The 22,466-nt window shown below is 33.5% G+C and overlaps 1 protein-coding gene across 2 annotated transcripts in view; it reads left to right on the forward strand.

The window, feature by feature from the left end:
* The window catches only part of LOC111424244 (G-protein coupled receptor rickets), a 121,798-nt gene that overhangs the window by 76,599 nt on the left and 22,733 nt on the right, over window positions 1-22,466 (forward strand). Inside the window, exons 2-6 of one of the 2 annotated variants that reach the window (XM_023057728.2) lie at window positions 9,037-9,108; window positions 9,445-9,516; window positions 20,524-20,595; window positions 21,516-21,659; window positions 22,024-22,095. In XM_023057728.2, coding sequence (XP_022913496.1) covers window positions 9,037-9,108; window positions 9,445-9,516; window positions 20,524-20,595; window positions 21,516-21,659; window positions 22,024-22,095 — 432 coding nt within the window. The remainder of the gene's footprint in view (window positions 1-9,036; window positions 9,109-9,444; window positions 9,517-20,523; window positions 20,596-21,515; window positions 21,660-22,023; window positions 22,096-22,466) is intronic. The other variant, XM_023057729.2, reaches the window with a different exon arrangement.

Below are 22,466 nucleotides of genomic sequence, written 5' to 3' on the forward strand. Positions count from 1 at the left end.
CCGACATCGGAAACGAAGATATCTTCTTTATTTTAATGAAAGGCCTTTACGTGAGTCTCCAAGTTCGCTCCCATGAAATGCCAGCACGTCCATTGTACGATCGCCACGTGACTTGCAAAAAAATGTTTAAAACAACCACCGCACACATACTCAGAGAATGGTACTACGACCAATTACTTGCTTCTCTTTTCGGACTCGCATAACGATTTCGTTTATTAAGTAGTAAAAATACGCAAGCTTGTACTTCCCGGAAGGAATTTACGCATTCACGTTGTTTCCTTGTATAATTAAGTACCTTCACAACGTTCAATTATCTCAAATTAGCGCTTTAAATATCCTCTTTGATGTTTCAACTTTGTACATAATTCAATAGAAAAAATATTGAGTTTTTAATATTTTCTAGGTCTAGTGCTACTTCAACTTTTCGTTCAATGATAATATACAACAATATATCACTGAATAACAATTAAAACTAGAACTCGTCTTCAGACGCACGGCTAACCCCGAAACTTTCTAGATCTAGGTTGAGTGTTAGTTCTAGTTTTACGCTAGCACTATCGCTAGAACTAACACAAGACCTAGAAGTAGAATCATTCGGGTTTAGCCGTCTTGAAAGACGTACGGCTAAATCCGAATGTTTCTAGTTCTCCTTCTAGTGTTAGTTCTAGTTTTACGCCTAGCACTATCACTGCAACTAACACAAGACCTAGAACTAGAATCATTCGGGTTTAGCCGTCTTGAAAGACGTACGGCTAAATCCTATTGTTTCTAGTTCTCGGTCTAGTGTTAGTTCTAGTTTTACGCCTAGCACTATCACTAGAACTAACACAAGACCTGGAACTAACACAAGACCTAGAACTAGAATCATTCGGGTTTAGCCGTCTTAAAAGACGTGCGGCTAAATTCGAATGTTTCTAGTTCTCGGTCTAGTGTTAGTTCTAGTTTTACGCCTAGCACTATCACTAGAACTAATACAAGACCTAGAACTAGAATCATTCGGGTTTAGCCGTCTTGAAAGACGTACGGCTAAATCCGATTGTTTCTAGTTCTCGGTCTAGTGTTAGTTCTAGTTTTACGCCTAGCACTATCACTAGAACTAACACAAGACCTGGAACTAACACAAGACCTAGAACTAGAATCATTCGGGTTTAGCCGTCTTAAAAGACGTGCGGCTAAATCCGAATGTTTCTAGTTCTCGGTCGAGTGTTAGTTCTAGTTTTACGCCTAGCACTACCACTAGAACTAATACAAGACCTAGAACTGGAATCATTCGGGTTTAGCCGTCTTGAAAGACGTACGGCTAAATCCGATTGTTTCTAGTTCTCGGTCTAGTGTTAGTTCTAGTTTTACGCCTAGCACTATCACTGGAACTAACACAAGACCTAGAACTAGAATCATTCGGGTTTAGCCGTCTTGAAAGACGTACGGCTAAATCCTATTGTTTCTAGTTCTCGGTCTAGTGTTAGTTCTAGTTTTACGCCTAGCACTATCACTAGAACTAACACAAGACCTGGAACTAACACAAGACCTAGAACTAGAATCATTCGGGTTTAGCCGTCTTAAAAGACGTACGGCTAAATTCGAATGTTTCTAGTTCTCGGTCTAGTGTTAGTTCTAGTTTTACGCCTAGCACTATCACTAGAACTAATACAAGACCTAGAACTAGAATCATTCGGGTTTAGCCGTCTTGAAAGACGTACGGCTAAATCCGATTGTTTCTAGTTCTCGGTCTAGTGTTAGTTCTAGTTTTACGCCTAGCACTATCACTAGAACTAACACAAGACCTAGAACTGGAATCATTCGGGTTTAGCCGTCTTAAAAGACGTGCGGCTAAATCCGAATGTTTCTAGTTCTCGGTCTAGTGTTAGTTCTAGTTTTACGCCTAGCACTATCACTACAACTAATACAAGACCTAGAACTAGAATCATTCGGGTTTAGCCGTCTTGAAAGACGTACGGCTAAATCCGATTGTTTCTAGTTCTCGGTCTAGTTTTAGTTCTAGTTTTACGCCTAGCACTATCACTAGAACTAACACAAGACCTAGAACTAGAATCATTCGGGTTTAGCCGTCTTGAAAGACGTGTGGCTAAATCCAAATGTTTCTAGCTCTAGATCTAGTGTTAGTTCTAGTTTTGGTTCAATGAAAAATATACAACAATCTAGCACTGAATAGACTTGTCTTAAGAGACATACGGCTAAATTCGAATGTTTCTAATTCTAGGTCTAGTGCTAGTTCCACTTTTCGTTCAATTAAAATATACAACAATCTAGCACTGAATAACAATTAAAACTAGAACTAACACTAAACCTAAATCTAAAAACATTCGAGTCTGAAAATGCACGGCTTAACCCGAAACTTTTTAAGAGATGTACAGTTACGAGATGTAATACTTTATGATGTTGATATAAAAATAACTATTTTCTTTGATTGTGTTGAAATTAAATATGATACAATTGATTCATAACAAAAAAGAAGGATTGTTTCCTTAGAAGTCACCGGTACCAAATATGGTACAAAAAGATCAACCTCTTGCGGGATTGTGTGCTTGGAACATGTGCCGCTGAGTCATCGTGGTTGAGTAGGTTTTAAGTCATCCGCAAAGTTGCCGTCGTGTTAATAACAATGATGCAACGGTGAAGAGAAATAATTCATCATGCGAAAATCCGTTTTTGGGAATGTAAAAATAAAAACATTCAACGACGATTCTTCGTTCCTTAAACCGAGGCTTAACGATAAATTTAAAGATAAATCAGATCCATAATAATTAATCCGGAAAAATCAATTTGTATTGAATTTCAATTTTCGTTAATCTTTTAACGAGAATTCCTTTGAGGATTTGCAGGCATTAATTGCCATAATTATTCTCAGATTGCATCAGAAATGCGAAAAATTATTTAATGATTATCTTTAAAACGAAGTTAAAGTCTCGATAACTTAGGATTATAAAAGTAATGATGATCCCTTTTCATGCCAATTTTAATAATAGGGAAGAAATTTGCAAAAAAAAGTCTTTAGGAGGTATAATAAAAGAGAGATTATAAATGGAAAATTGTAAAAGGGAAATTATAAAAGAGAAAGGTCGTTATATACACCTCGATAGCGTCAAGCTCCTTTAATTCTAATTTCTCATCAACCATTCACAAAGAAGCTGGTGGATGATCGATTTCGCACACCCTTATTGGGTGGAGGTTTAAAGAGGGTGAAACGATCCCCTTAATTAATATTGAGGAAGGAAAGAACCTTTTTATGACCTTGAATTTTAAAATGTATCGATTTTTAACCAATATTAATAAAATAATACTTTACTATTACGATTGCCGTTTTTAATCTCCAATTCGTTTGAATATCCCATTTTAATTTGAATTGGATTTTAGGATTGAGGCAAAAATTAGATTGCTTTGAAAGAAAATTAAGAGGCGAGGTCACGGAATAACGCGGAAACGACCGCCAAGATTAGATCTACTTAAAAGCACACCATATTTGTCGTTAGTATTCATTTGATTGTAATGTTAACCATCGTGGTATATAGGAAGTAATATTATCCTATTCAAATAACTATTATAGCAATATAAACACTCCTTTTGATCTTCACATATTAGATAAAAGTATTATACTTAATATTGTTACTCAACTTATCAATAACTTCGTCAGCTATCGTTCACCTAATATCGCCAACATATTCAATTTTAGCCGTCCATTCCGTATCTATTCGCTCTGTTCTCATACTCACATCCGTACTTCACAACTAACCACATCCATTCATGTCAGCATCTGTCTATTACATATTTCGGTAGATGTCTATCATAATTCTTCTCTTTCTGGGTTCTTTTCTCCACGTAACCGTTTCCTGAGTTCTTATATTATTTACATCCCCTGTTGAGTACACCATTTTTCCGTTATATTCTTTTCCTGGGTGCCTTTTTGTTCGTACCCATCCAAGCTTCCTTTCAACACACTCCCAAGTCGTCGCTATAAATTTCTTGTTTACCAGAACTATAAAATATATAATGGTCGTATGTAAAGGAATATTGCGTCTAATATGAAATAGTTATGGATATCGTAAGTATAGCAACAGTAGTAATATACAATAATATGTGCATAATAGTTACAATTCATTATTAAATAATCTAATAATCTCGAATACCATACTTTTTATTATTTAACTATTTATGGTTTTTGATTTATCACATTTAAGCTTTATTCTGAAGAATGTTGCATCCATATGACATTTGGCACCACTAAACCAGGAAGTTTCTAGTTTTATTTCTAACTCCACCAGCCATGAATGATTTGTAACTTAGGGTTGGGTTCCTTAAATGGCTCAATGTCGTTCCGAATTGATGATATGCAATAATAGACTAAACTTGGGCTATAACAACTATACCCAATTATTAATAGGAAAAATTCTTTGAAAATCAAACGTACTTTACTGATTTATAACCCTCAAATCAGATCACGAGTATGTTATGTTTGCCCGATTTGGTCTGGTGCTTCTGGAACTAGCATTAGAAGGCTGCAAACATTACAAAATAAAGTTCTACGAATAGCTGCAAAATGATAAGGTCTATAAAAACTTAACATGACTAATATTGGAGTATTCATAAAGAATATGAAAAAAGTTGCATAAAACATGTATGTAAATACATTATGTGTGCATTACGTGCATTAGCAGTACGAATATCATGAACCGAAAGTGATCATGATATTCGTATATCAGTCTCGTGCCATATCGTGTATATTCTGAAACATCCAACACTCATACTTGGGTTGTTAACTGTCCTTACAGTAAGTAATGCAAAATCGACTTCTCCAATATTTTTTGCTCACTAAATCGATAGGAGACTGACGCCGATCATCAACTAGTATGCATTTCACTTCTCTAGTAATTATGACTTCTTGGTAGCAGAGTGATATTCTGAAAGTTCTTGTGTTGTTCGTCCGGTGGTAGGATAAGAAAGTAATTCTTGAAAATCTTGTACCGGTATCATAAAAAACGTTCTCTTTGATGACTCTGTCGTAATTGACCTATGGTCCACTGGCTTAGCAGCTTTACGATTTTGAACAGTGCAGGAGAAAATTCTATGAAATTCATAATCATACATTTCTTGCGCAGAATAGTAGCCATTCCTGTTATGGAACCACTACAAACTCTTCCTGGCAGTTAATTCCGTTCATGTTGCTATTCCCAAGACGATTAAGTATGATTTGACTTCACTGCTTGTGAAACGTTGGTGTTGGGTCACGAAATCCGATCTTATCAAGTTGTCGAAGCTCTATCAATCGAGGTTTTCTATTGGAACCCGAATACTATCTGTCCATTGTAGTATATAGAGAAGTATTTGTACCAATTTAATTTGTGGGAGTAAAAGCATAGGGTAACAGTGGCTTATGACTATCAAAACTGAAAGTTCGAGTACTAAAACTGGATTTGTGCGCATAAATATGTAGAGAGGCGGCAACATAGGGAAAACCATCGCTTTCATACCGTTATATAGCACGTGCGTTCCAGACTTCAGACTTGAATATTTTAAAAAAATTCCAGTGCGAATTTCCTCTGATATTGTCTAAAGTATAGAGTTATTAATTTTGTAATTATGGCGCAGTTATCAGATATATTTGAACAAAAATTCGCGAAGTTGCAAAAAATTAAGCAATTAGTTGCATCTTTTGTTGTCTCTTTGAGGGGTGCCCACGACACGAAAATATTCCTCTAAGAGTACACATGGTGGTTTTAGCCGAAGTGGCTTTCATATTAGTTAAGTCACACATAACGGTGCTCATCACGAACGCTTGATAATTTGTCAGTCCATGTATTTAGTGTCCAGCAATCTTTGAACGACCGTATTGATTTGTGTCAAACACCTGCAGCAGCAGAATATGTGTGTCATCGCGTTAAATCTCGGAAAACTCCGTAATCCACTACCACTGATAAAGATACCTGGTATGGCTGAAACTCAATCTGACATCTTCATTTCTCGGGTTTTTTTGTTGCATTAAAATAGGGTTGTACACTAAACGACATTAAAGGATAATTTAATTCTTAACAATATTACTCTCTTTCACTTTTGCTCTCAGATTGTAATTTGGCTATGAATTCTAAACGATGTGTTGGCTTCTGTATCGCTGGCTTTCGAAACAACCTTCCGTTTATATTAGAAGGAATTAAGTTTGAATCGATGGTGGTTTAATAACGTCATATTAACACGAGTTAATGTTGATCGTACTAAGTATTTTGACCTAGAGAGATGGTAATTTGGATGATGTTGTTGCTTTATATTGATGATGTTTAGGGAATGTTTGCATTTTGGTTATTTATTAATGTTATATAAATATACGGACAACAGCATATTTTTCATCAGTGGATGATTAGCTTGGTCTCGTATATTCCGCACTGCCGCTAAGATGCGTTATTTCCTATGACAACAAAGTACGTCTGATTATGTTCCTAAGTAATTTCTGCATTTTAATAAATAAATGCCCTCCTGTATGCTTTATTTCTTCTGACGCAAGAAATTTACCGAAAATTGGTTCCTCCGTAGAAACCATAACACATTTTTGGCACCTACAAAAGGTTTAGCTTCCATATTATTAAATTATATATCCAATAGCATGGTAGAAAAATACTTTCTGGTCGGTGAGTTAAACCATAAGGAATGTAAATGGCTTCGGCCAAAGCAATGTATGTTCTGTCCATGAGTTCCTTTTCATGTTGGATGTTTTTTTTAGATTTACGAACAAATTTGGGATTTGGTCTAATTATGTTTTTGAGGTCGAATTATTGCCATAAAAGTAGACCCATGCTTCCTTTATGACGTATGGAAAATGTTACCAGAATAATCTGAACTTCAATTAGAATTAATCAGAAAACCTTCAACTTTGTCCTAATTAAGCATTTTAAGCATTAGTTTGAAGATTTACAAACCGCGGTGAAACGTGATTTAATAGAACCAAATCTATCTCAACATCTCTTCTTCACTTCTCTTTCTTATGATGTTATTTTGCGTTTTTTTGATTTCGTTTTTACAAGGATAGAAAGATGATGAACCATATCGTTACAAAACTAGGATACTTTTCAAAGAAGGGCAACTTTATGAAGCCGAGGTCGCTTGCGGGCGAGGCGCTACATCAAGACAAAAACTAAACAATATGACATTCTTGAGAACCGTTTAGTATTAAACGTTTACATATCATGAAAAATGATAACGCGATGCGTGACTTAATTAAGCCGAGGTCCTTAGATCCACTATTTTCACTTATATGTTTATGAATTAACTCTTTAGTTTACCACCACATTGAATATTCACTATTTTTCAAAAATTGTTAATTACGTCTCTTTCAAATTAATCCGTGTTTTCTTTTGGGTTGAAAGCGGTTTAGATTTTAGAATCAATTTCGCCACATTGGAATGTACAAAAAATCTCTTTCAGTAGCCAAACCAGAAACGTATAGATCAAAGCGGGTGACATTCCCAGAATTTATTAGATCTCACAGACGTTAACACAGCACCCAATACGTTCTTGTTCGTTCTGTGATATATGCTAAACGCGGCTAATTTTTTAGAATTATTTCATTATTTCTTTTTCCTCATTCTATAAACGATATCAATTTAATCTCGTTGTTGACAACATGAAAAATTAATACTGACTAACGTACGACTATATTTCAAATTTATTACTTCTGATATCCACCTAACATCGGCCCAATGAGCATTCAAGCTTTCACTGGGAGAGAATTATGGAATCGTCTCTTGAGTAACACAAAAATTCTTGAAATCAAGCCAAAATACTTACAAGCATTATTCGAGTTTGTGTAAAGTATAACGAAAACGTCAAAGGAATTCCTTACTTTCTTTGAAACTAAATAAATTTAATATTTTTTAATAATTGTTTATTTAATCGAAAATCTAAACATCAACAAAATCGATATCTTGATATCTCGTTTAAGATATTTTTTCTATTCATTTCCATCATCCGTTAGATTAGTACACATGCTGTAGAGATGGTGTATCTCTCGGGATCTCTATAGCTTTCTACTACATGATCGATGGTGCCGGTTACGTGTTTCGATTTGAGAGTAACGGTCCAGTTCGATCGTCAAGATAGAATGACATAGAAAGAGAGAAAGAACGGCGTCGCGACGACCGACAGGTGTCCGAACTACATTAGAATATGAGGTTGATGGAATAATAGCGTTCGCAACGACAACAAAAAAGATATTCTGTTATGATCAGATGCAGATTAACGGCGTTCAATTAATATCAATGAGATTACAAAAATCTTTCGCTAGCGTGAAACCTCAATTTGACGCAAACGACACGCTAAGAACTTTGAAATTCTTGAACGCTAATGAAATGTAAATTGTAGCCTCATAAATTAAATGAAATTGGATATGCCAATAGAGAAAAGTTTTGAAAATGGGTTGTTAATTAAAACTTTATCTTACATTCGATCTTGATCATGTTGTCAAACATAATCGAAATAAATTTAAAGTGTTTTATTTTCGCTTCATAATCTTTATAAATAAAATTAGAATTTTTTGAAATATGAATTTTCACAGTTTTGTTCAAATTTATTTAAATTTCACGTCAGATATAAATCAACGTGAATAAAAAACTGGCTCGGCAGTAAAATAAGCTAGATGAAAGTACAATATTTCCACGTCCGAATATTTCATTCTTCAGACTACCCTTCTGGTTGAACAAACAATGAGTAAAAAAAATTGGTTAACCCTGGGTCGCGGTGCTTTTACGTCCTTTTTTAATATCGCACTTATTCCACTCGAACAGGAGTCGTAATTCAACAGTCTCTACTTCTACGGCGCATATAAAAATATCGTTTTATAGGAGTCGGAAATCTCCCTGTATCCCTCTTGATGGTTGCGATGCGACCCCGAGCTTTGTAAAGCTTTACGAGACATCGTAGCTTTCCACTTGGAATAAGTACCGCACATAAGAAGATACAAGACAATCCCTGCTTTTTTTAGATCGCGTGTTTATTAAAAAGTTTTCGGATTGATTTTTTTTTCTTTCTTTTCAGAGATTTAACCAGTAACAATTTGACTGAACTACACGACAAGAGTTTGTATAAATTTCAACAATTACAAGAACTGTAAGTAGAACAGATTTTAATTTTAACTAAATACCAGTCTTTATTTAGCGAGTTAAAACAATTTTGGGTGGTTATTGATTGGAATATTTTGGATAAAAATAAAAATTGAAAATTTTAAAAGAGAAAAAAGCTTTTTATTAATTCCCTTTTATTCAATGCGGGTTTATCGACACGTTATTGGAAACGACAACAGATTAAAATGATAAAATATTGAATTTCATATCAACTACCAAAATGAATTACTTGCGCTTTTATTATTGCTTTTTGATTATATCTTTTTTTGTTAAATAAATTCATATACAAAACGTAATTTTACAACATTTTTTTTTGTTTTAGAATCTTGGCAGATAATAAATTGACGAGGATATCACCAAACGCCTTTTCAAGCAATCCCAATTTAAAACGATTGTAAGTTGATTCCGTTGTCCTATTTTAAATTTAGGTGTCCTCGGTCACCCCGAACCCAATTCTTTCCTTCAAAACCCCACAGCGCGTCCCACTTTCAGCGTTTGAAAGAACAGGACTCTCATAAACTCTCAACGCAAAGGCGATGAGATGTGATTCCGTCACGGACAGGATTTGCCAGTCGAAACGGAACAATCTCGATTGAAACAGCTTTACGACTGATGGAGTTGTTTAAAATTGGTAGCTTCTATCGTAAATTTGATGTGTGTTACTGGTATTCTGAAATGAAACATAAAAAGGGGAATCTGTCTCGATATATCAGTTACATTTCAACAAAGGGTGTATTGTTATAGGGTACACTACATTTGAAATGGTTTAAAATTAGGAAATAATAAAAATTGTTTAAAGTTGTCTAAATTAAAAAAAAAATGCCAAGTTGTTTCAAAAACTATTTCAAGCTCGATCTACATTTTACACAAAATCGGAAATATGTAGAATTCTGATAAAACTACATTCTTAGTAGTGATGGAACGGATAGTGATTTTGCGAAAAGCCGGATATCCTTTTATCCGGCATATCTATCCGGCCATTATGGTTATAATTTCTGGCACATTTCTGAAGTTATACCCTACATTGCCACATTATTGCGATATTTGAATAAAAATGAAATTAATAAGAAAGTTCAAAATGAACTTGTTTTGATGCTGATTTAACTAACGAAGCAACTCTAAAAGGAGGATACTTTAATTATTTAATAATTTAATTGTTTTCTCAAAAACTAAATGTTATTTTTCAAAACAGGTTGATTCATTGGGAAGAGGACACTCTTATTAACACTTTGGGAAATTTTCATACTCATATTCCAAGAAGTAGATTTTATACGAATTTTTAAAACTTAATCGGCGAAAATTGCATAATTCGAAAAAATTATCGATCATTGCAAAAATTTATTTCTCAAGAACTGAAAGTGATTTTTCAAAACGGGTTTTTGCATTAAAAAGAGGATGCTTTAATTAATAATTGGTAATATTTCCACAAGGATCCTTCAAGCAATTAATTTTATAGCGGATTTTGAAAATTATCGATGAAAATTGCAAAATCGAAAATTTTATCAAAACTTCAAATATTGTTTTCTCAAAAACTAAATGTTATTTTTCAAAACGAGTTGATTCATTGGAAAGAGGACATTCTTATTAACACTTTGGGAAATTTTCATACTCATATTCCAAGAAGTGGATTTTATACGAATTTTTAAAACTTAATCGGCGAAAATTGTAAAATTCGAAAAAATTGTCGATTATTTCAAAAATTTATTTCTCAAGAACTAAAAGTGATTTTTCAAAACAGCTTTTTACATTAAAAAGAGCATACTATAATTAATCATTGGTGATATTTCCATCAGGATCCTTCAAGAAATGAATTTTATAGCGAATTTTGAAAGTTATCGATGAAAATTGCAACATCGAAAATTTTATCAAAACTTCAAATATTGTTTTCTCAAAAACTAAAAGTTATTTTTCAAAATGGGTTGGTTCATTGGAAAGAGGGCACTGTTATTAACACTTTTGGGAAATTTTCATACTCATATTCCAAGAGCTGGATTTTATACGAATTTTTAAAACTTAATCGTCGAAAATTGCAAAATTCGAAAAAATTGTCGATCATATCAAAAATTTATTTCTTAAGAACTGAAAGTGATTTTTCAAAACGGGTTTTTGCATTAAAAAGAGGATGCTTTAATTAATAATTGGTAATATTTCCACAAGGATCCTTCAAGCAATTAATTTTATAGCGGATTTTGAAAATTATCGATGAAAATTGCAACATCGAAAATTTTTTCAAAACTTCAAATATTGTTTTCTCAAAAACTAAATGTTATTTTTCAAAACAGGTTGATTCATTGGAAAGATGACACTCTTATTAACACTTTGGGAAATTTTCATACTCATATTCCAAGAATTGGATTTTATACGAATTTTTAAAACTTAATCGACGAAAATTGTAAAATTCGAATAAATTGTCGATTATTTCAAAAATTTATTTCTCAAGAACTAAAAGTGATTTTTCAAAACGGCTTGTTGCATTAAAAAGAGGATACTATAATTAATAATTTGTGATATTTCCATAACGATCCTTCAAGAAATTAATTTTATAGCAAATTTTGAAAGTTATCGATGAAAATTGCAAAATCGAAAATTTTATCAAAACTTCAAATATTGTTTTCTCAAAAACTAAATGTTATTTTTCAAAACGAGTTGATTCATTGGAAAGAGGACATTCTTATTAACACTTTGGGAAATTTTCATACTCATATTCCAAGAAGTGGATTTTATACGAATTTTTAAAACTTAATCGTCGAAAATTGTAAAATTCGAAAAAATTGTCGATTATTTCAAAAATTTATTTCTCAAGAACTAAAAGTGATTTTTCAAAACAGCTTTTTACATTAAAAAGAGCATACTATAATTAATCATTGGTGATATTTCCATCAGGATCCTTCAAGAAATGAATTTTATAGCGAATTTTGAAAGTTATCGATGAAAATTGCAACATCGAAAATTTTATCAAAACTTCAAATATTGTTTTCTCAAAAACTAAAAGTTATTTTTCAAAATGGGTTGGTTCTTTGGAAAGAGGGCACTGTTATTAACACTTTTGGGAAATTTTCATACTCATATTCCAAGAGCTGGATTTTATACGAATTTTTAAAACTTAATCGTCGAAAATTGCAAAATTCGAAAAAATTGTCGATCATATCAAACATTTATTTCTTAAGAACTGAAAGTGATTTTTCAAAACGGCTTTTTGCATTGAAAAGAGGACACTTTAATTAATCGAAAGTAATAAAAGCGACAATTCTGTTAGTAATGAATGTGATGATGAATTACAAGGGAAGAGAAGAAAACTAGACGAAACTACAACAAGAGATTTTATGTATCGTATTGGGATTGTTACAATGAGGTTGCTAATGACAAACCTGATATAAATAAACTTGTATTCAATGGAAAAAGTCCTATTGGGGTTGAACTTGATTATTATCTGCAGTGTCCAACACCTAAAAGAGATACTAATTCCTGTGAATAGTGGAGTACTAAGTAATCGATTTTTATTGGCCGGTTTTGATCGGATATTTGGTAACTATCCGTTATCCGGCCGGAAATTAAAAAATGGCCGGATACCGAATAGTTTCCGGATATCCGTTCCATCACTAATACATACCCATGATTTTAGCTTTATCAATCGATATGTTATTTTTAATAGTTGATTCGGAAATTTTTAACTTGAGGGTGTAGGCTTCATCGCATTTTTCTATGAAACAATTTTTGTTTGTTATTCTAAGTTGTTCTATATATTGTTATTGTTCTATAAAATAAATAAGATATTGGTTAAACAGAGACTGGAAAGAAACTAGAAAAAGTAGAAAGAGAATGTGCAGAAATAAGGGAGATAGCTTAAAGCCTTTTAATTAAGAAGCAAAAGGGTGCTGAACTGAGATTGGTAATGAAAGTAAGAAAATGAGTAGGAACAGGAAAGAAAAGAAGTACGGTGTATGGAGACAAGAAACTGGAAAGAGACTGTAAATTCCAGAAAAATTATTGCACAAGGAGGAAGACTGGAAATGGGTATACAAGGAAGTGGTTAGAGAAAATAAAAACTGGATAGACCAGAAACTGACTCGAAACTGCGCAGATGCAGAGAAGATGAATGCTAGAAATAGACTCGTAATGGATGAAAGAAATTGATCAGAAAAATTAATACTATACAGAGAAGAGAAAGTCTGAGGACAAACTTGTAATAGAAGAAAGAGACTGAACAAAATTTGGATAGCGAAAGGGGGACTGTACAGAGACGAGGGTTGACTCAGAGAAGGGGTCTCTACATAGGTTGCTAATAGAAAGAAAGACAAAAGACGAAAAGGATTGGGCAGAAAGGATGAACTCTGGAAACAGAGTTATAATAAAAGAAAAAGAGTGAATAGAGCAAAATAACTCTTGTCAGAGAGGAGGAAGACAGAAAGGAGACTGATATTATAACAAAGAGACTGAACGGAGATTGGAAAGAGAAGAGGAAGACTGGTAATATAAGAAAAAAATTAAGACAGACTGAAAAGAGAACAAAAACGGGATAGAAAACGAGGACTGTTGTATTTTCCATCATTAAATAATTTATCTCTTTTTCTTTTATATCTTTTTCAACAATTTTTAATCGTGGAATAATATCTTTTTCTTGCTTTCTTTCATTATTATTGTTTTAATTTCCTAAACACAGCTTGATAATTGTTCTGTTTGTAAATTAGAAACATCTTATTGCTCAAATTGCTTTTCTAACATAGACCCAAATTCCCTCCCAATTATTTCGTGCTATTCTTATACGATTATGGCGATACTCGACTTTTCATGTAACATTTAATACATCAATAATCACATGTTGCACGATACTCTTAAGTTTATTGGCGTGAGGGCGCGAATTAATAATTCTATTTCTTTTGAATATTAGACTTTACAGATATATGCCAAGGTAATATTCTTGAACAAGAACTGAATTTTCATAATAAATTTAATACGTACTACTGGTTTTTTGGAATGAAAGATAAAAAGGCGGAATCCGTCTCATTTTATCGGCAACACTCGAACCAAGAAAGTAGGTTTATACTGTCGTATCTTAGTCGAGATCTTGCGATAGCGTCTTTGAAATCCGAATGGAGCCATGAAAGGCCGAATCCAGCAGGATCGCCTAATATGCTCATGAATTATTTAGGCGAACGTATTGTTGCCGCTCGCTCAAACAATATTTTCGCCCCGCGGAAGTGAAAGAAGGGGTGCTGGGCGAAACGAACATGGGGGCGTTATCTTTCAACGGCGGTTGCAATGGGGTTGATGACCCGAGTTTAACATGGAATTTATGGTAATTGGTTTTAAAAAACTTTGTGCAAAAGACAAAGAAAAGAAATTTTTGAGATTGTATTGATAAGAAAATTGCTTTCCCTGCACGTAATACATTAAATATCATCCTGCGAAACAAGAGTTCCGAGTCGTTCTGGCTCTATCTCAAGGAATATTAACCCTGGAAAAGGAACAATAAATCCGTGGAGATGCCGGAGGTAAGAATAAATGCAGGAAGCGAGCGGTGGACTTTTTTGAGGTTGCATGCTCCCAAATGAATATTTACGGCCTTTGTGGGTGGAACATGTATTTGCCTTAGCTACATGTACTCCTATTCCATTTATGATTTATAAAGACGTTAGTTTGGATTAAAACTAAGTAAATCGTATTACTATGTCCGTTATCACATTTTCTAGTATACTTGATAATAAATGGTGGATGCGCCGGATTCTAATTTAATTTTTTTTATCATTTTTTTTTGAAAAAACAGTTGTTAAAAAATCTATCCAGGTCACGCGTTGTCCATTCTTTACCCTTCGAGGTTTCGTGCTTCGATATAATAGCTGTCTGTTTTTCAGGACGAGGGCGATTTTATGCCGCCCATCTCCATGAGTTTTATCGGCCAAGGTCCATCATTTCTCTACGTCCTTTGTCTCGTTCGTGCATCAACTGAAAGGAAACCTTATCAATCATTTCCCCTTTCAACTTCCTACATTCTTTTCCTTCCCGATTTAACTTCTTGATACCTACAACTTATATAATTTTTTTTACTCTTTATATACATACCCATATCTCAAGAGGAAGACTCTAATTAGAACGCTATCCGTCGACGAAGTCTCTCTTAAATCAAGAGCTTAACTTGGTCCGAACGTGTGCAGTAATCCCGTTCAATTTCAGAAGAATTATTGAGCACTTACTCCCGAATTAGATCAAAACCGGCCACACTCTGACATATGCGTCGGTTTCGCTTTTATGTGACAACGAAGTACGCAGATATCACGTTTAATTGCATGCAATTACCTCGAATTAATGGTAAAGCATATCGCTGTATTTCACTTAATCCGAGAAATCCGGGAAATCCTGGAAACGTCAGCTATACGCAGCGAGTACGAAGACGACGTAAACGTGGAAATAACCGCGAAACGTCGTCTCGTGCGTTACTCGGCTTAATTGGGAGCAATAACAATTTCAGATTCTCGCTACACCATTCGTTTTCCAAATGCTTATTTGGAACTGCGACAACATTCTTAGGGCGTCGTCGTCACGACGTTGGAACTTTCCGGGTATAATTTGGGGGATTTATTGTTTGCGGGGCAGGACATTTTATCCTTTTACCGCATCATGAGATCCGGTCACGTACAGAATGAGAAACTGCCAAGATATAACGGTAAAACCACAAAACGACTCTATTAGTTACACAATTTATTTTATTCTCTTATCCCAACAAAATATCTATTATTATATAAAAATTTACCAGGAAATATTTGTTATAATTATCAAGTATTGTTTATGGTTCCTTTTAAATCGAAAAGATTCATGTAACTAAAACGACACGAAAATAGGAAGTGAATTATTTGAAATTCAATAATATCTTCCAAAATTCTTCCAATTCCGTTTTAATTTTTTTTGCAACATTTTTTTCTATGATTTTCATGGTGTTAATATTTATTGAAATTTTGTGATCTTTGCCACTCGATATAGTCTAGAAGTTGCTGAAATTTGTTAAATAAAATAACGGCTTAGCTAATGATGTTAAATCCTTCACATGGCAGAAATTGTGTTCAATATAGACTGGCAATAAAACAACCGGTGCGCTATCATATTCTGATGTTTACACAGAAATGCTGTTGAGGTGTGACGTGAATAGTAAGCAAAACCAAATGTGATCGTTATGAAACTTAAACATTCCATTTTAGCAAATGTAGCTTTAATAGTAAAAAGAGTCTTAGCAGTATAGTTTAGCGGAGCTATAGGGACCTCCTCGATATAATCCGTTAATAGACCTTATTATGGAGTATATTAGCTGCTGATGAAGCGTTCTCCAAACAGGGGACCTGCTTCTATCTACTTAAGTCAAAATTTCTCCAATACTTGTTTTACAATTTTCATAAATGAATTTCAATATTTGTGCCTCTAATTTTTCTGTGCATGCTGTTTTTGCCAATATGATACGGACATGTTCTGAAACCAACCAGGTTATTTTCCTATTTGAAACAACATTTGAAGGAGTTCAAGGAGCATTAACTGTAAATAAATACCATATCACTCATTTCAGCATTTAAATTAAAGTATTTGTATCATATGTAGTACAAAGTATACAAACTTTCAATTTAAAGTGTCCTAAAACAAGTTGTTTCTTCACCTCTCAACAGGTTGCAGCTCTCAGAATGATTTAAATGTAACACTACTTCTTTTTGTCTGTATCCGAACAGGGTTTTCAACAATTATTTCATTGTTAATAGTGATTGCACGTATGGCATCTTATGGAAGGCCATTTTCAACTATTAAGTTTGATGAAAGCTTTATCATATTGATGCTTGCTTAGTTTTGTTATTAGGTAATAAAAAATTGTATTTTGGTAGTTCCGTTTAAGGCCAATTGTAAGGTTTCGTTCCATACTAAGACTGTAAACTTCTTTGGTACCGTGCTACTAAGTGTGCTCTCTTAAATGTTTTGGTTTAGATTTTTTATGAATACATTTCCAAGTTGTCGTCAAGGTCTCACAAGTCCATTAATTTCTTCATCTGCTTAAGTGACGAAATAGAATATATATCGCAGGCAAATAATTATTTCACGTAGATAGCTTTTTCCTAGTCAGATATTGTCTGCCTAGGCAAACAGTACTTTGTTACAGTTTTATCATTAAATGTCTAGGCAAATACTATTTTACAAGACAAATAGTCACTTGTCTAATAGGGCAGGTACCTGTTCACAATAAAATAAAGTAGTTCCTATCGTTATCAACCTACTTTTCTTAAATTGAAGTCACTAATGAGTGTCAAACGAATCAAATTATTTAAGTATCATTTTCAAAAAAAATGCGTAACAGTTTCATATACTTTTATTAAGTTTAATAAAAATTTACTTGTTTTGATAATTGCATACACCGAATTAATGCTTAAAGAGCTATTTGCCTGAAAATATTTTAGCCATATGCTATTTGCCTAGGATAGAAGAATTTAGACTGAAATAAATGGAATAAATCTATTTGCCTAGGCAGATAGTATCTGACTAGGAAAAAGCTATTTACCTGAATTACCTAAAATGTTTACCTGAAATGTTTACCTGAACATTTTCATAATCATCATGTCCACTTTCAATGATAATCAAATAACCGAAATAAAGAATTTATTAAAACAAACATTAAAAGATTGCCTGTCAGAAAATAGTGAATACTACGACTTGATGTCACAAAAACTGGCTTCAGATATCGAAGCGAGTGTTGCAAATCTTCTCGAGAGCCAGCAGAAAAGGATTGACGAGTTGGAAAGAAATAATGTTAAACTGCGTAAAGACTACGATCGTCTCGAACAGTACACTCGGTCTTCGAATGTCCGGCTGTTTGGTTTAGAAGAAAGGGTGGACGAAAATGTAGACGCTGCCGAAAATGCTGCTGAAGACGCTGCGGAAAATATTCTAAATTCTAAACAATTCTGCATCCCTAACCAAGATGGGTCGACCTTCCAACGTTCTTCCTCCTCAGAGACTTACCGGGCAGCATTAGTCCTGTAAGTATGTGTACCTGAATGTCTTCCAGCAACTAAAAAGAGTCAGCAGTAGGTTTCGCAGTAGTCGTGACAAGAAAATTAGACAGGAAATCACGTGACAACAGAATTTGAACTCATTGAAGGTGATACCATGCTACGACGACTATTTAAAGTACAGTGAAATTCCCCTAACTCGAACTTCTATATCTCGAATTATCCTCTAAGTCGAATAAGTTTTGTAAACTCAAGCGTTTGACTAGGTTTCAAATGTATTTTTATCTCTCTAAGTCGAATTTACCAAAGAATAAAATATTCTAATCCGCTCTGTAAGTAATTTTAAGTACAGAATCAAACCACATAGACTCTGGCTCAGAAACTACAGACTCTTGAAACAAACATAATGTTCTTATTGTTTCAGAATCAGATGAGGGTGATGATAATCTTGAAAATGAAATACTTATTTCTATGCCTACATTTGATAAAACTTATTCCTCTCTTAGAAAGCTTGAAACCTTTGTATTATCAAAAGAGAATGTTCTAGACATATAACACGTTGTTATTTGGTTCATTGCATTAAATTACATGATTGACTTTTTTGGGGAAGTTTGGATCAAAAAAAAAAAAAATTATAAATTAGGAATTTAGTCACGTTCTTATTTGGTAAGATGTTTTAAATAAGAATTAACCTCAAAATTAATTTGTAACGCTTGTTTTTCATTGTTTTTAGTCTTGAGAATGAGCCCATTTTGGCTTGAAAGCTTGACACAACTTGAATAAAGCCTTTTTGAATGAAACACTAGTCAACTTTGTTTCCCTAATTGGGAGTAATTCACCAGAATTAGCAGACTTACGTTGTAACTCTGTTACTTCTTACTCTCGTTCCAGATAATATTCATAATTCTTTACATTTAATACAAGATTTTTTCGACAAAGAGCGGTTGTCCACTTTAAGCCAAAAGAAAATTACGGATTACTTTAAAAAGCTTGCTTAATTTTCTACTTATAGTAGTATTAAGGTTTCTGTTTTAAATATACGTACCTATTAAAAAAGTACATTTCTATTTTTTTTCTTTAGAGCTAAAATTCTACTAATTTTTCTCTAACTCGAATTCTCCATAACTCGAAGTTTTCTTCCGCTCCCTTAGTGATTCGAGTTAGGGGAATTTCACTGTATTAGCAATTTATCCAAGACTTTTGGTTTTGAATTTCCTGATCAGAGCAAATCATTAATACTTAACTTCAGCCTGTGTGATGTATTAAGTAATAATTTAATTGTTGATCAAAAAGTGGATACTGGTATTAAGATCGCGATGCCTATAGCTTCGGGGAGAAGCTTTTATAGTGGTTGAAGACTTAAAAAATTTCTGATCGCTTTGTTTTTATCAAAGTACCGTACAAAATAGAAAAACTGTGACATCTCTTTACTTCATCAGCGATATATTTATAAGAATTAACGCACATCGACGCCTAGAAAGATCTTATTCGTTTATCTTGGGTTATTTTATATAAGAACAAGCAAGAATGGCAGGTTTATTCCTATATGTGGGTTACAAATGTTTCAACTTTAATTGATATTAATCTTAAAAGCTTTGCCCTTTATACTATCTATAGTCATGGAATTTTAGTTAATCATTAATGAGAATCGATTTTAAACTGCATTAACCTATTTATACCTACAGTTTCTAAAAAATTATCTCTTACAACTTATTTAAAATAAAAATTTATTTTATTCACATAACTTTAAAGTGGAGGGGGTTAAAAGTATAGTCATCATGATTCTATAATGTACTTTATAATTATCAATAAAATTTTTACGTTCAACCATAAACCAGGAGAATCTCTTTAGAATTAAACATTTACGACTTGAATCAAAACCCCAACCGATGAACTTAATATCCTGAGGGTGAAATGGTCTTGATAATTGATTCCCCAATGGAGTAGGAACACGCCTCTGACAGGCACTTAAGCTTATCGCCAACAGGAAATTTGCTCCCAACACACGCTGTTTACAATTATAGCCCATAAACCTTCGATAGAATCTACGATGGAAACTTCAATAGAACCTTCGATTAATAGGAGTTTAATTTAATAAGATTTTCATTAGGATTTCGGATCATGGCAACTTCAATATTTATTTGTCGCTAAATTCTTATAGTATTATATATTTTTTGCACATATTACCGAGGAGAAAAGTTAATAAGGGATCTTTGAAGGCAACGTCACTTCCAGATAAGAGTTAACTAATTTACTTTGTGCACACTAGGGAGTTTGCAAGGAAACATCATTAAAAGTTGCGCGCTTATCAAAAACTTCTTGACAGGTATTGACGAGGTCTCGTTTCTGATTATTGGAGTTTCACAAAGTTCAACAACGTCAATAATCCTTACTTTTCCCTAACTTATTTTTCGATTTTGTTGCAGGGATTTGCACGGGTGCGGATTATTAGACATTCCCGTAAACGCATTTTTACCATTACGCCAACTTCAAACGCTGTAAGATTTAATTTTTTTATCATTAATTTCATTTTTCATCCCGTTTTATATAAACTAAAAAATTCTTCACGTCAAGTAAAGGAATTCCTTAAAAAAAAATTATTCAAAGTGAACAATGTCTGGCTTCTTCATTAATTAGAAAGCACCCCCTCTATTTCCGACTGTAATGAGTTTAATCCTTGTCGAAAAAGAATGCCTTTAAAGAAAAGGGATGAAAAGCTTTTCACCAGTCTCTTATTATTTCTGACCTAAATGGACCCCATTTAGTAAAATAATAAGAGAACAAACAAAAGCTTAGATCTGGTTTAAGAGGAACGTAAACATCATGGAGAGAAATTTGCTAGGGGAAAAGGTAAAAAAAAATGAAACGGTTTTATTTTTATTTTTTTGCTTATCATTGAAAATGTTGAACGACATCTTGTAAACCACCAGATCATTAAGTTGAGCCGTTTCTATTGAAAAATGGAATTTGTAGAGAAGTGGTCGTAGTAGGAATCGGGTCGACTTCTCGACAAATGTAAGAGGAAACCGCATCTTAGTTCGGTCCATTTAACCGGGAGCCTTTGTGCGATTCCACGACCGCAGCAAACAATTCCACAGCCCCGTAAATATTCCCAACTTGACAGTTGAATGAAAGCGTAATGCTTGCGTTGAAGTTATTAAGTTCTGCGCGAAACAATACTATAGTAAATTTCCCCCTTTACGTTTTCCCAAACACCATCGTAAACAAGTAGTTACTTTTAAAAATTTACTTGACATGAAGAATTGTACTAGTTTATTATGGAAAAAAATTTTCGTTCGCCAATTTTATTACAAAACAAAAATTAAAAGTATGTTTTGAATCTGGAGCTAGAATTCAACGTTGTTTTAAACCTAGAGGAATTTATGTGTGTTGTAAGTGCAATTGTGTGTTGGGTTAGGCAGCTGGGCCAGAATGAGATATGGAGACTGGATGGATTCACTTTCCGAACACTCCACGAGCTGAGAAACTTACGTTTGGACAGCAACCGTTTGCGGGGCGTGCCAACTGAGGCACTGGAGCCGCTGCATTCCCTCGAGGTCCTGTGAGTAACCAGGACCAAAATATACAAAAAAAAGCAAACAATACCATTAAAACGAAAATGTATATGTACATAAAAATTTCATATGCACACAAACTTTAAAACGATTTTATTGTTGTAACCTAAAAAAATAAAATTTATTTAATAGTTTGATTTGGAATTAAAATCCAAATTTATATGCTACAACAATAAATCGGATTAAAACCGATAACAATACACAATATGACCAAAAAAAAACACGACGAATTTAATTGGCAAACGAATTGGCGACACCATACGAACAAAATTTCCTGAAATTTTCAACACCATCCATACTCGTTATCAACAAAATAATTGCGATGTTTGTTTGATGTGATTTTATTTTCAGGAATCTCGGAAATAATCTGGTTACATCGATTCCAAGAGATGCTTTTCCAATGATGGATAACTTGACAGTTTTGTAAGTAAATTTAAAATGGGGTTTTTTTAATGTATACTAATTAAAGAAGTTATTTTAAATCAAACAGATTTGGGCTTAATATCTATAAAAGTTTGCGAAATTAGTTTAGCACTTTTAATTAATTATTGTCTGCCTCGCTGGTAGACGCGGAATACTAATTGTTTAATTCCCAGAGGAAGAGAAACGAGACGAACAGACAGTCTTTGAGTTGGTTTGCTTCAATTATCCTTCGCAAACAAAGTTAGAGAATAACTGAATTTCATGAACAGGTAGAAATTTTGTTTCAACACAAGTTTATTCTAAGAAAATATCTTAATTGTTTGGATTTTTCAATAAATATTTTTAACAATATAAATAAAGCCTCGTAAACA

This window comes from Onthophagus taurus, chromosome 11, assembly GCF_036711975.1.
Source record: "Onthophagus taurus isolate NC chromosome 11, IU_Otau_3.0, whole genome shotgun sequence".
Taxonomy (NCBI): Eukaryota; Metazoa; Arthropoda; class Insecta; order Coleoptera; family Scarabaeidae; genus Onthophagus; species Onthophagus taurus.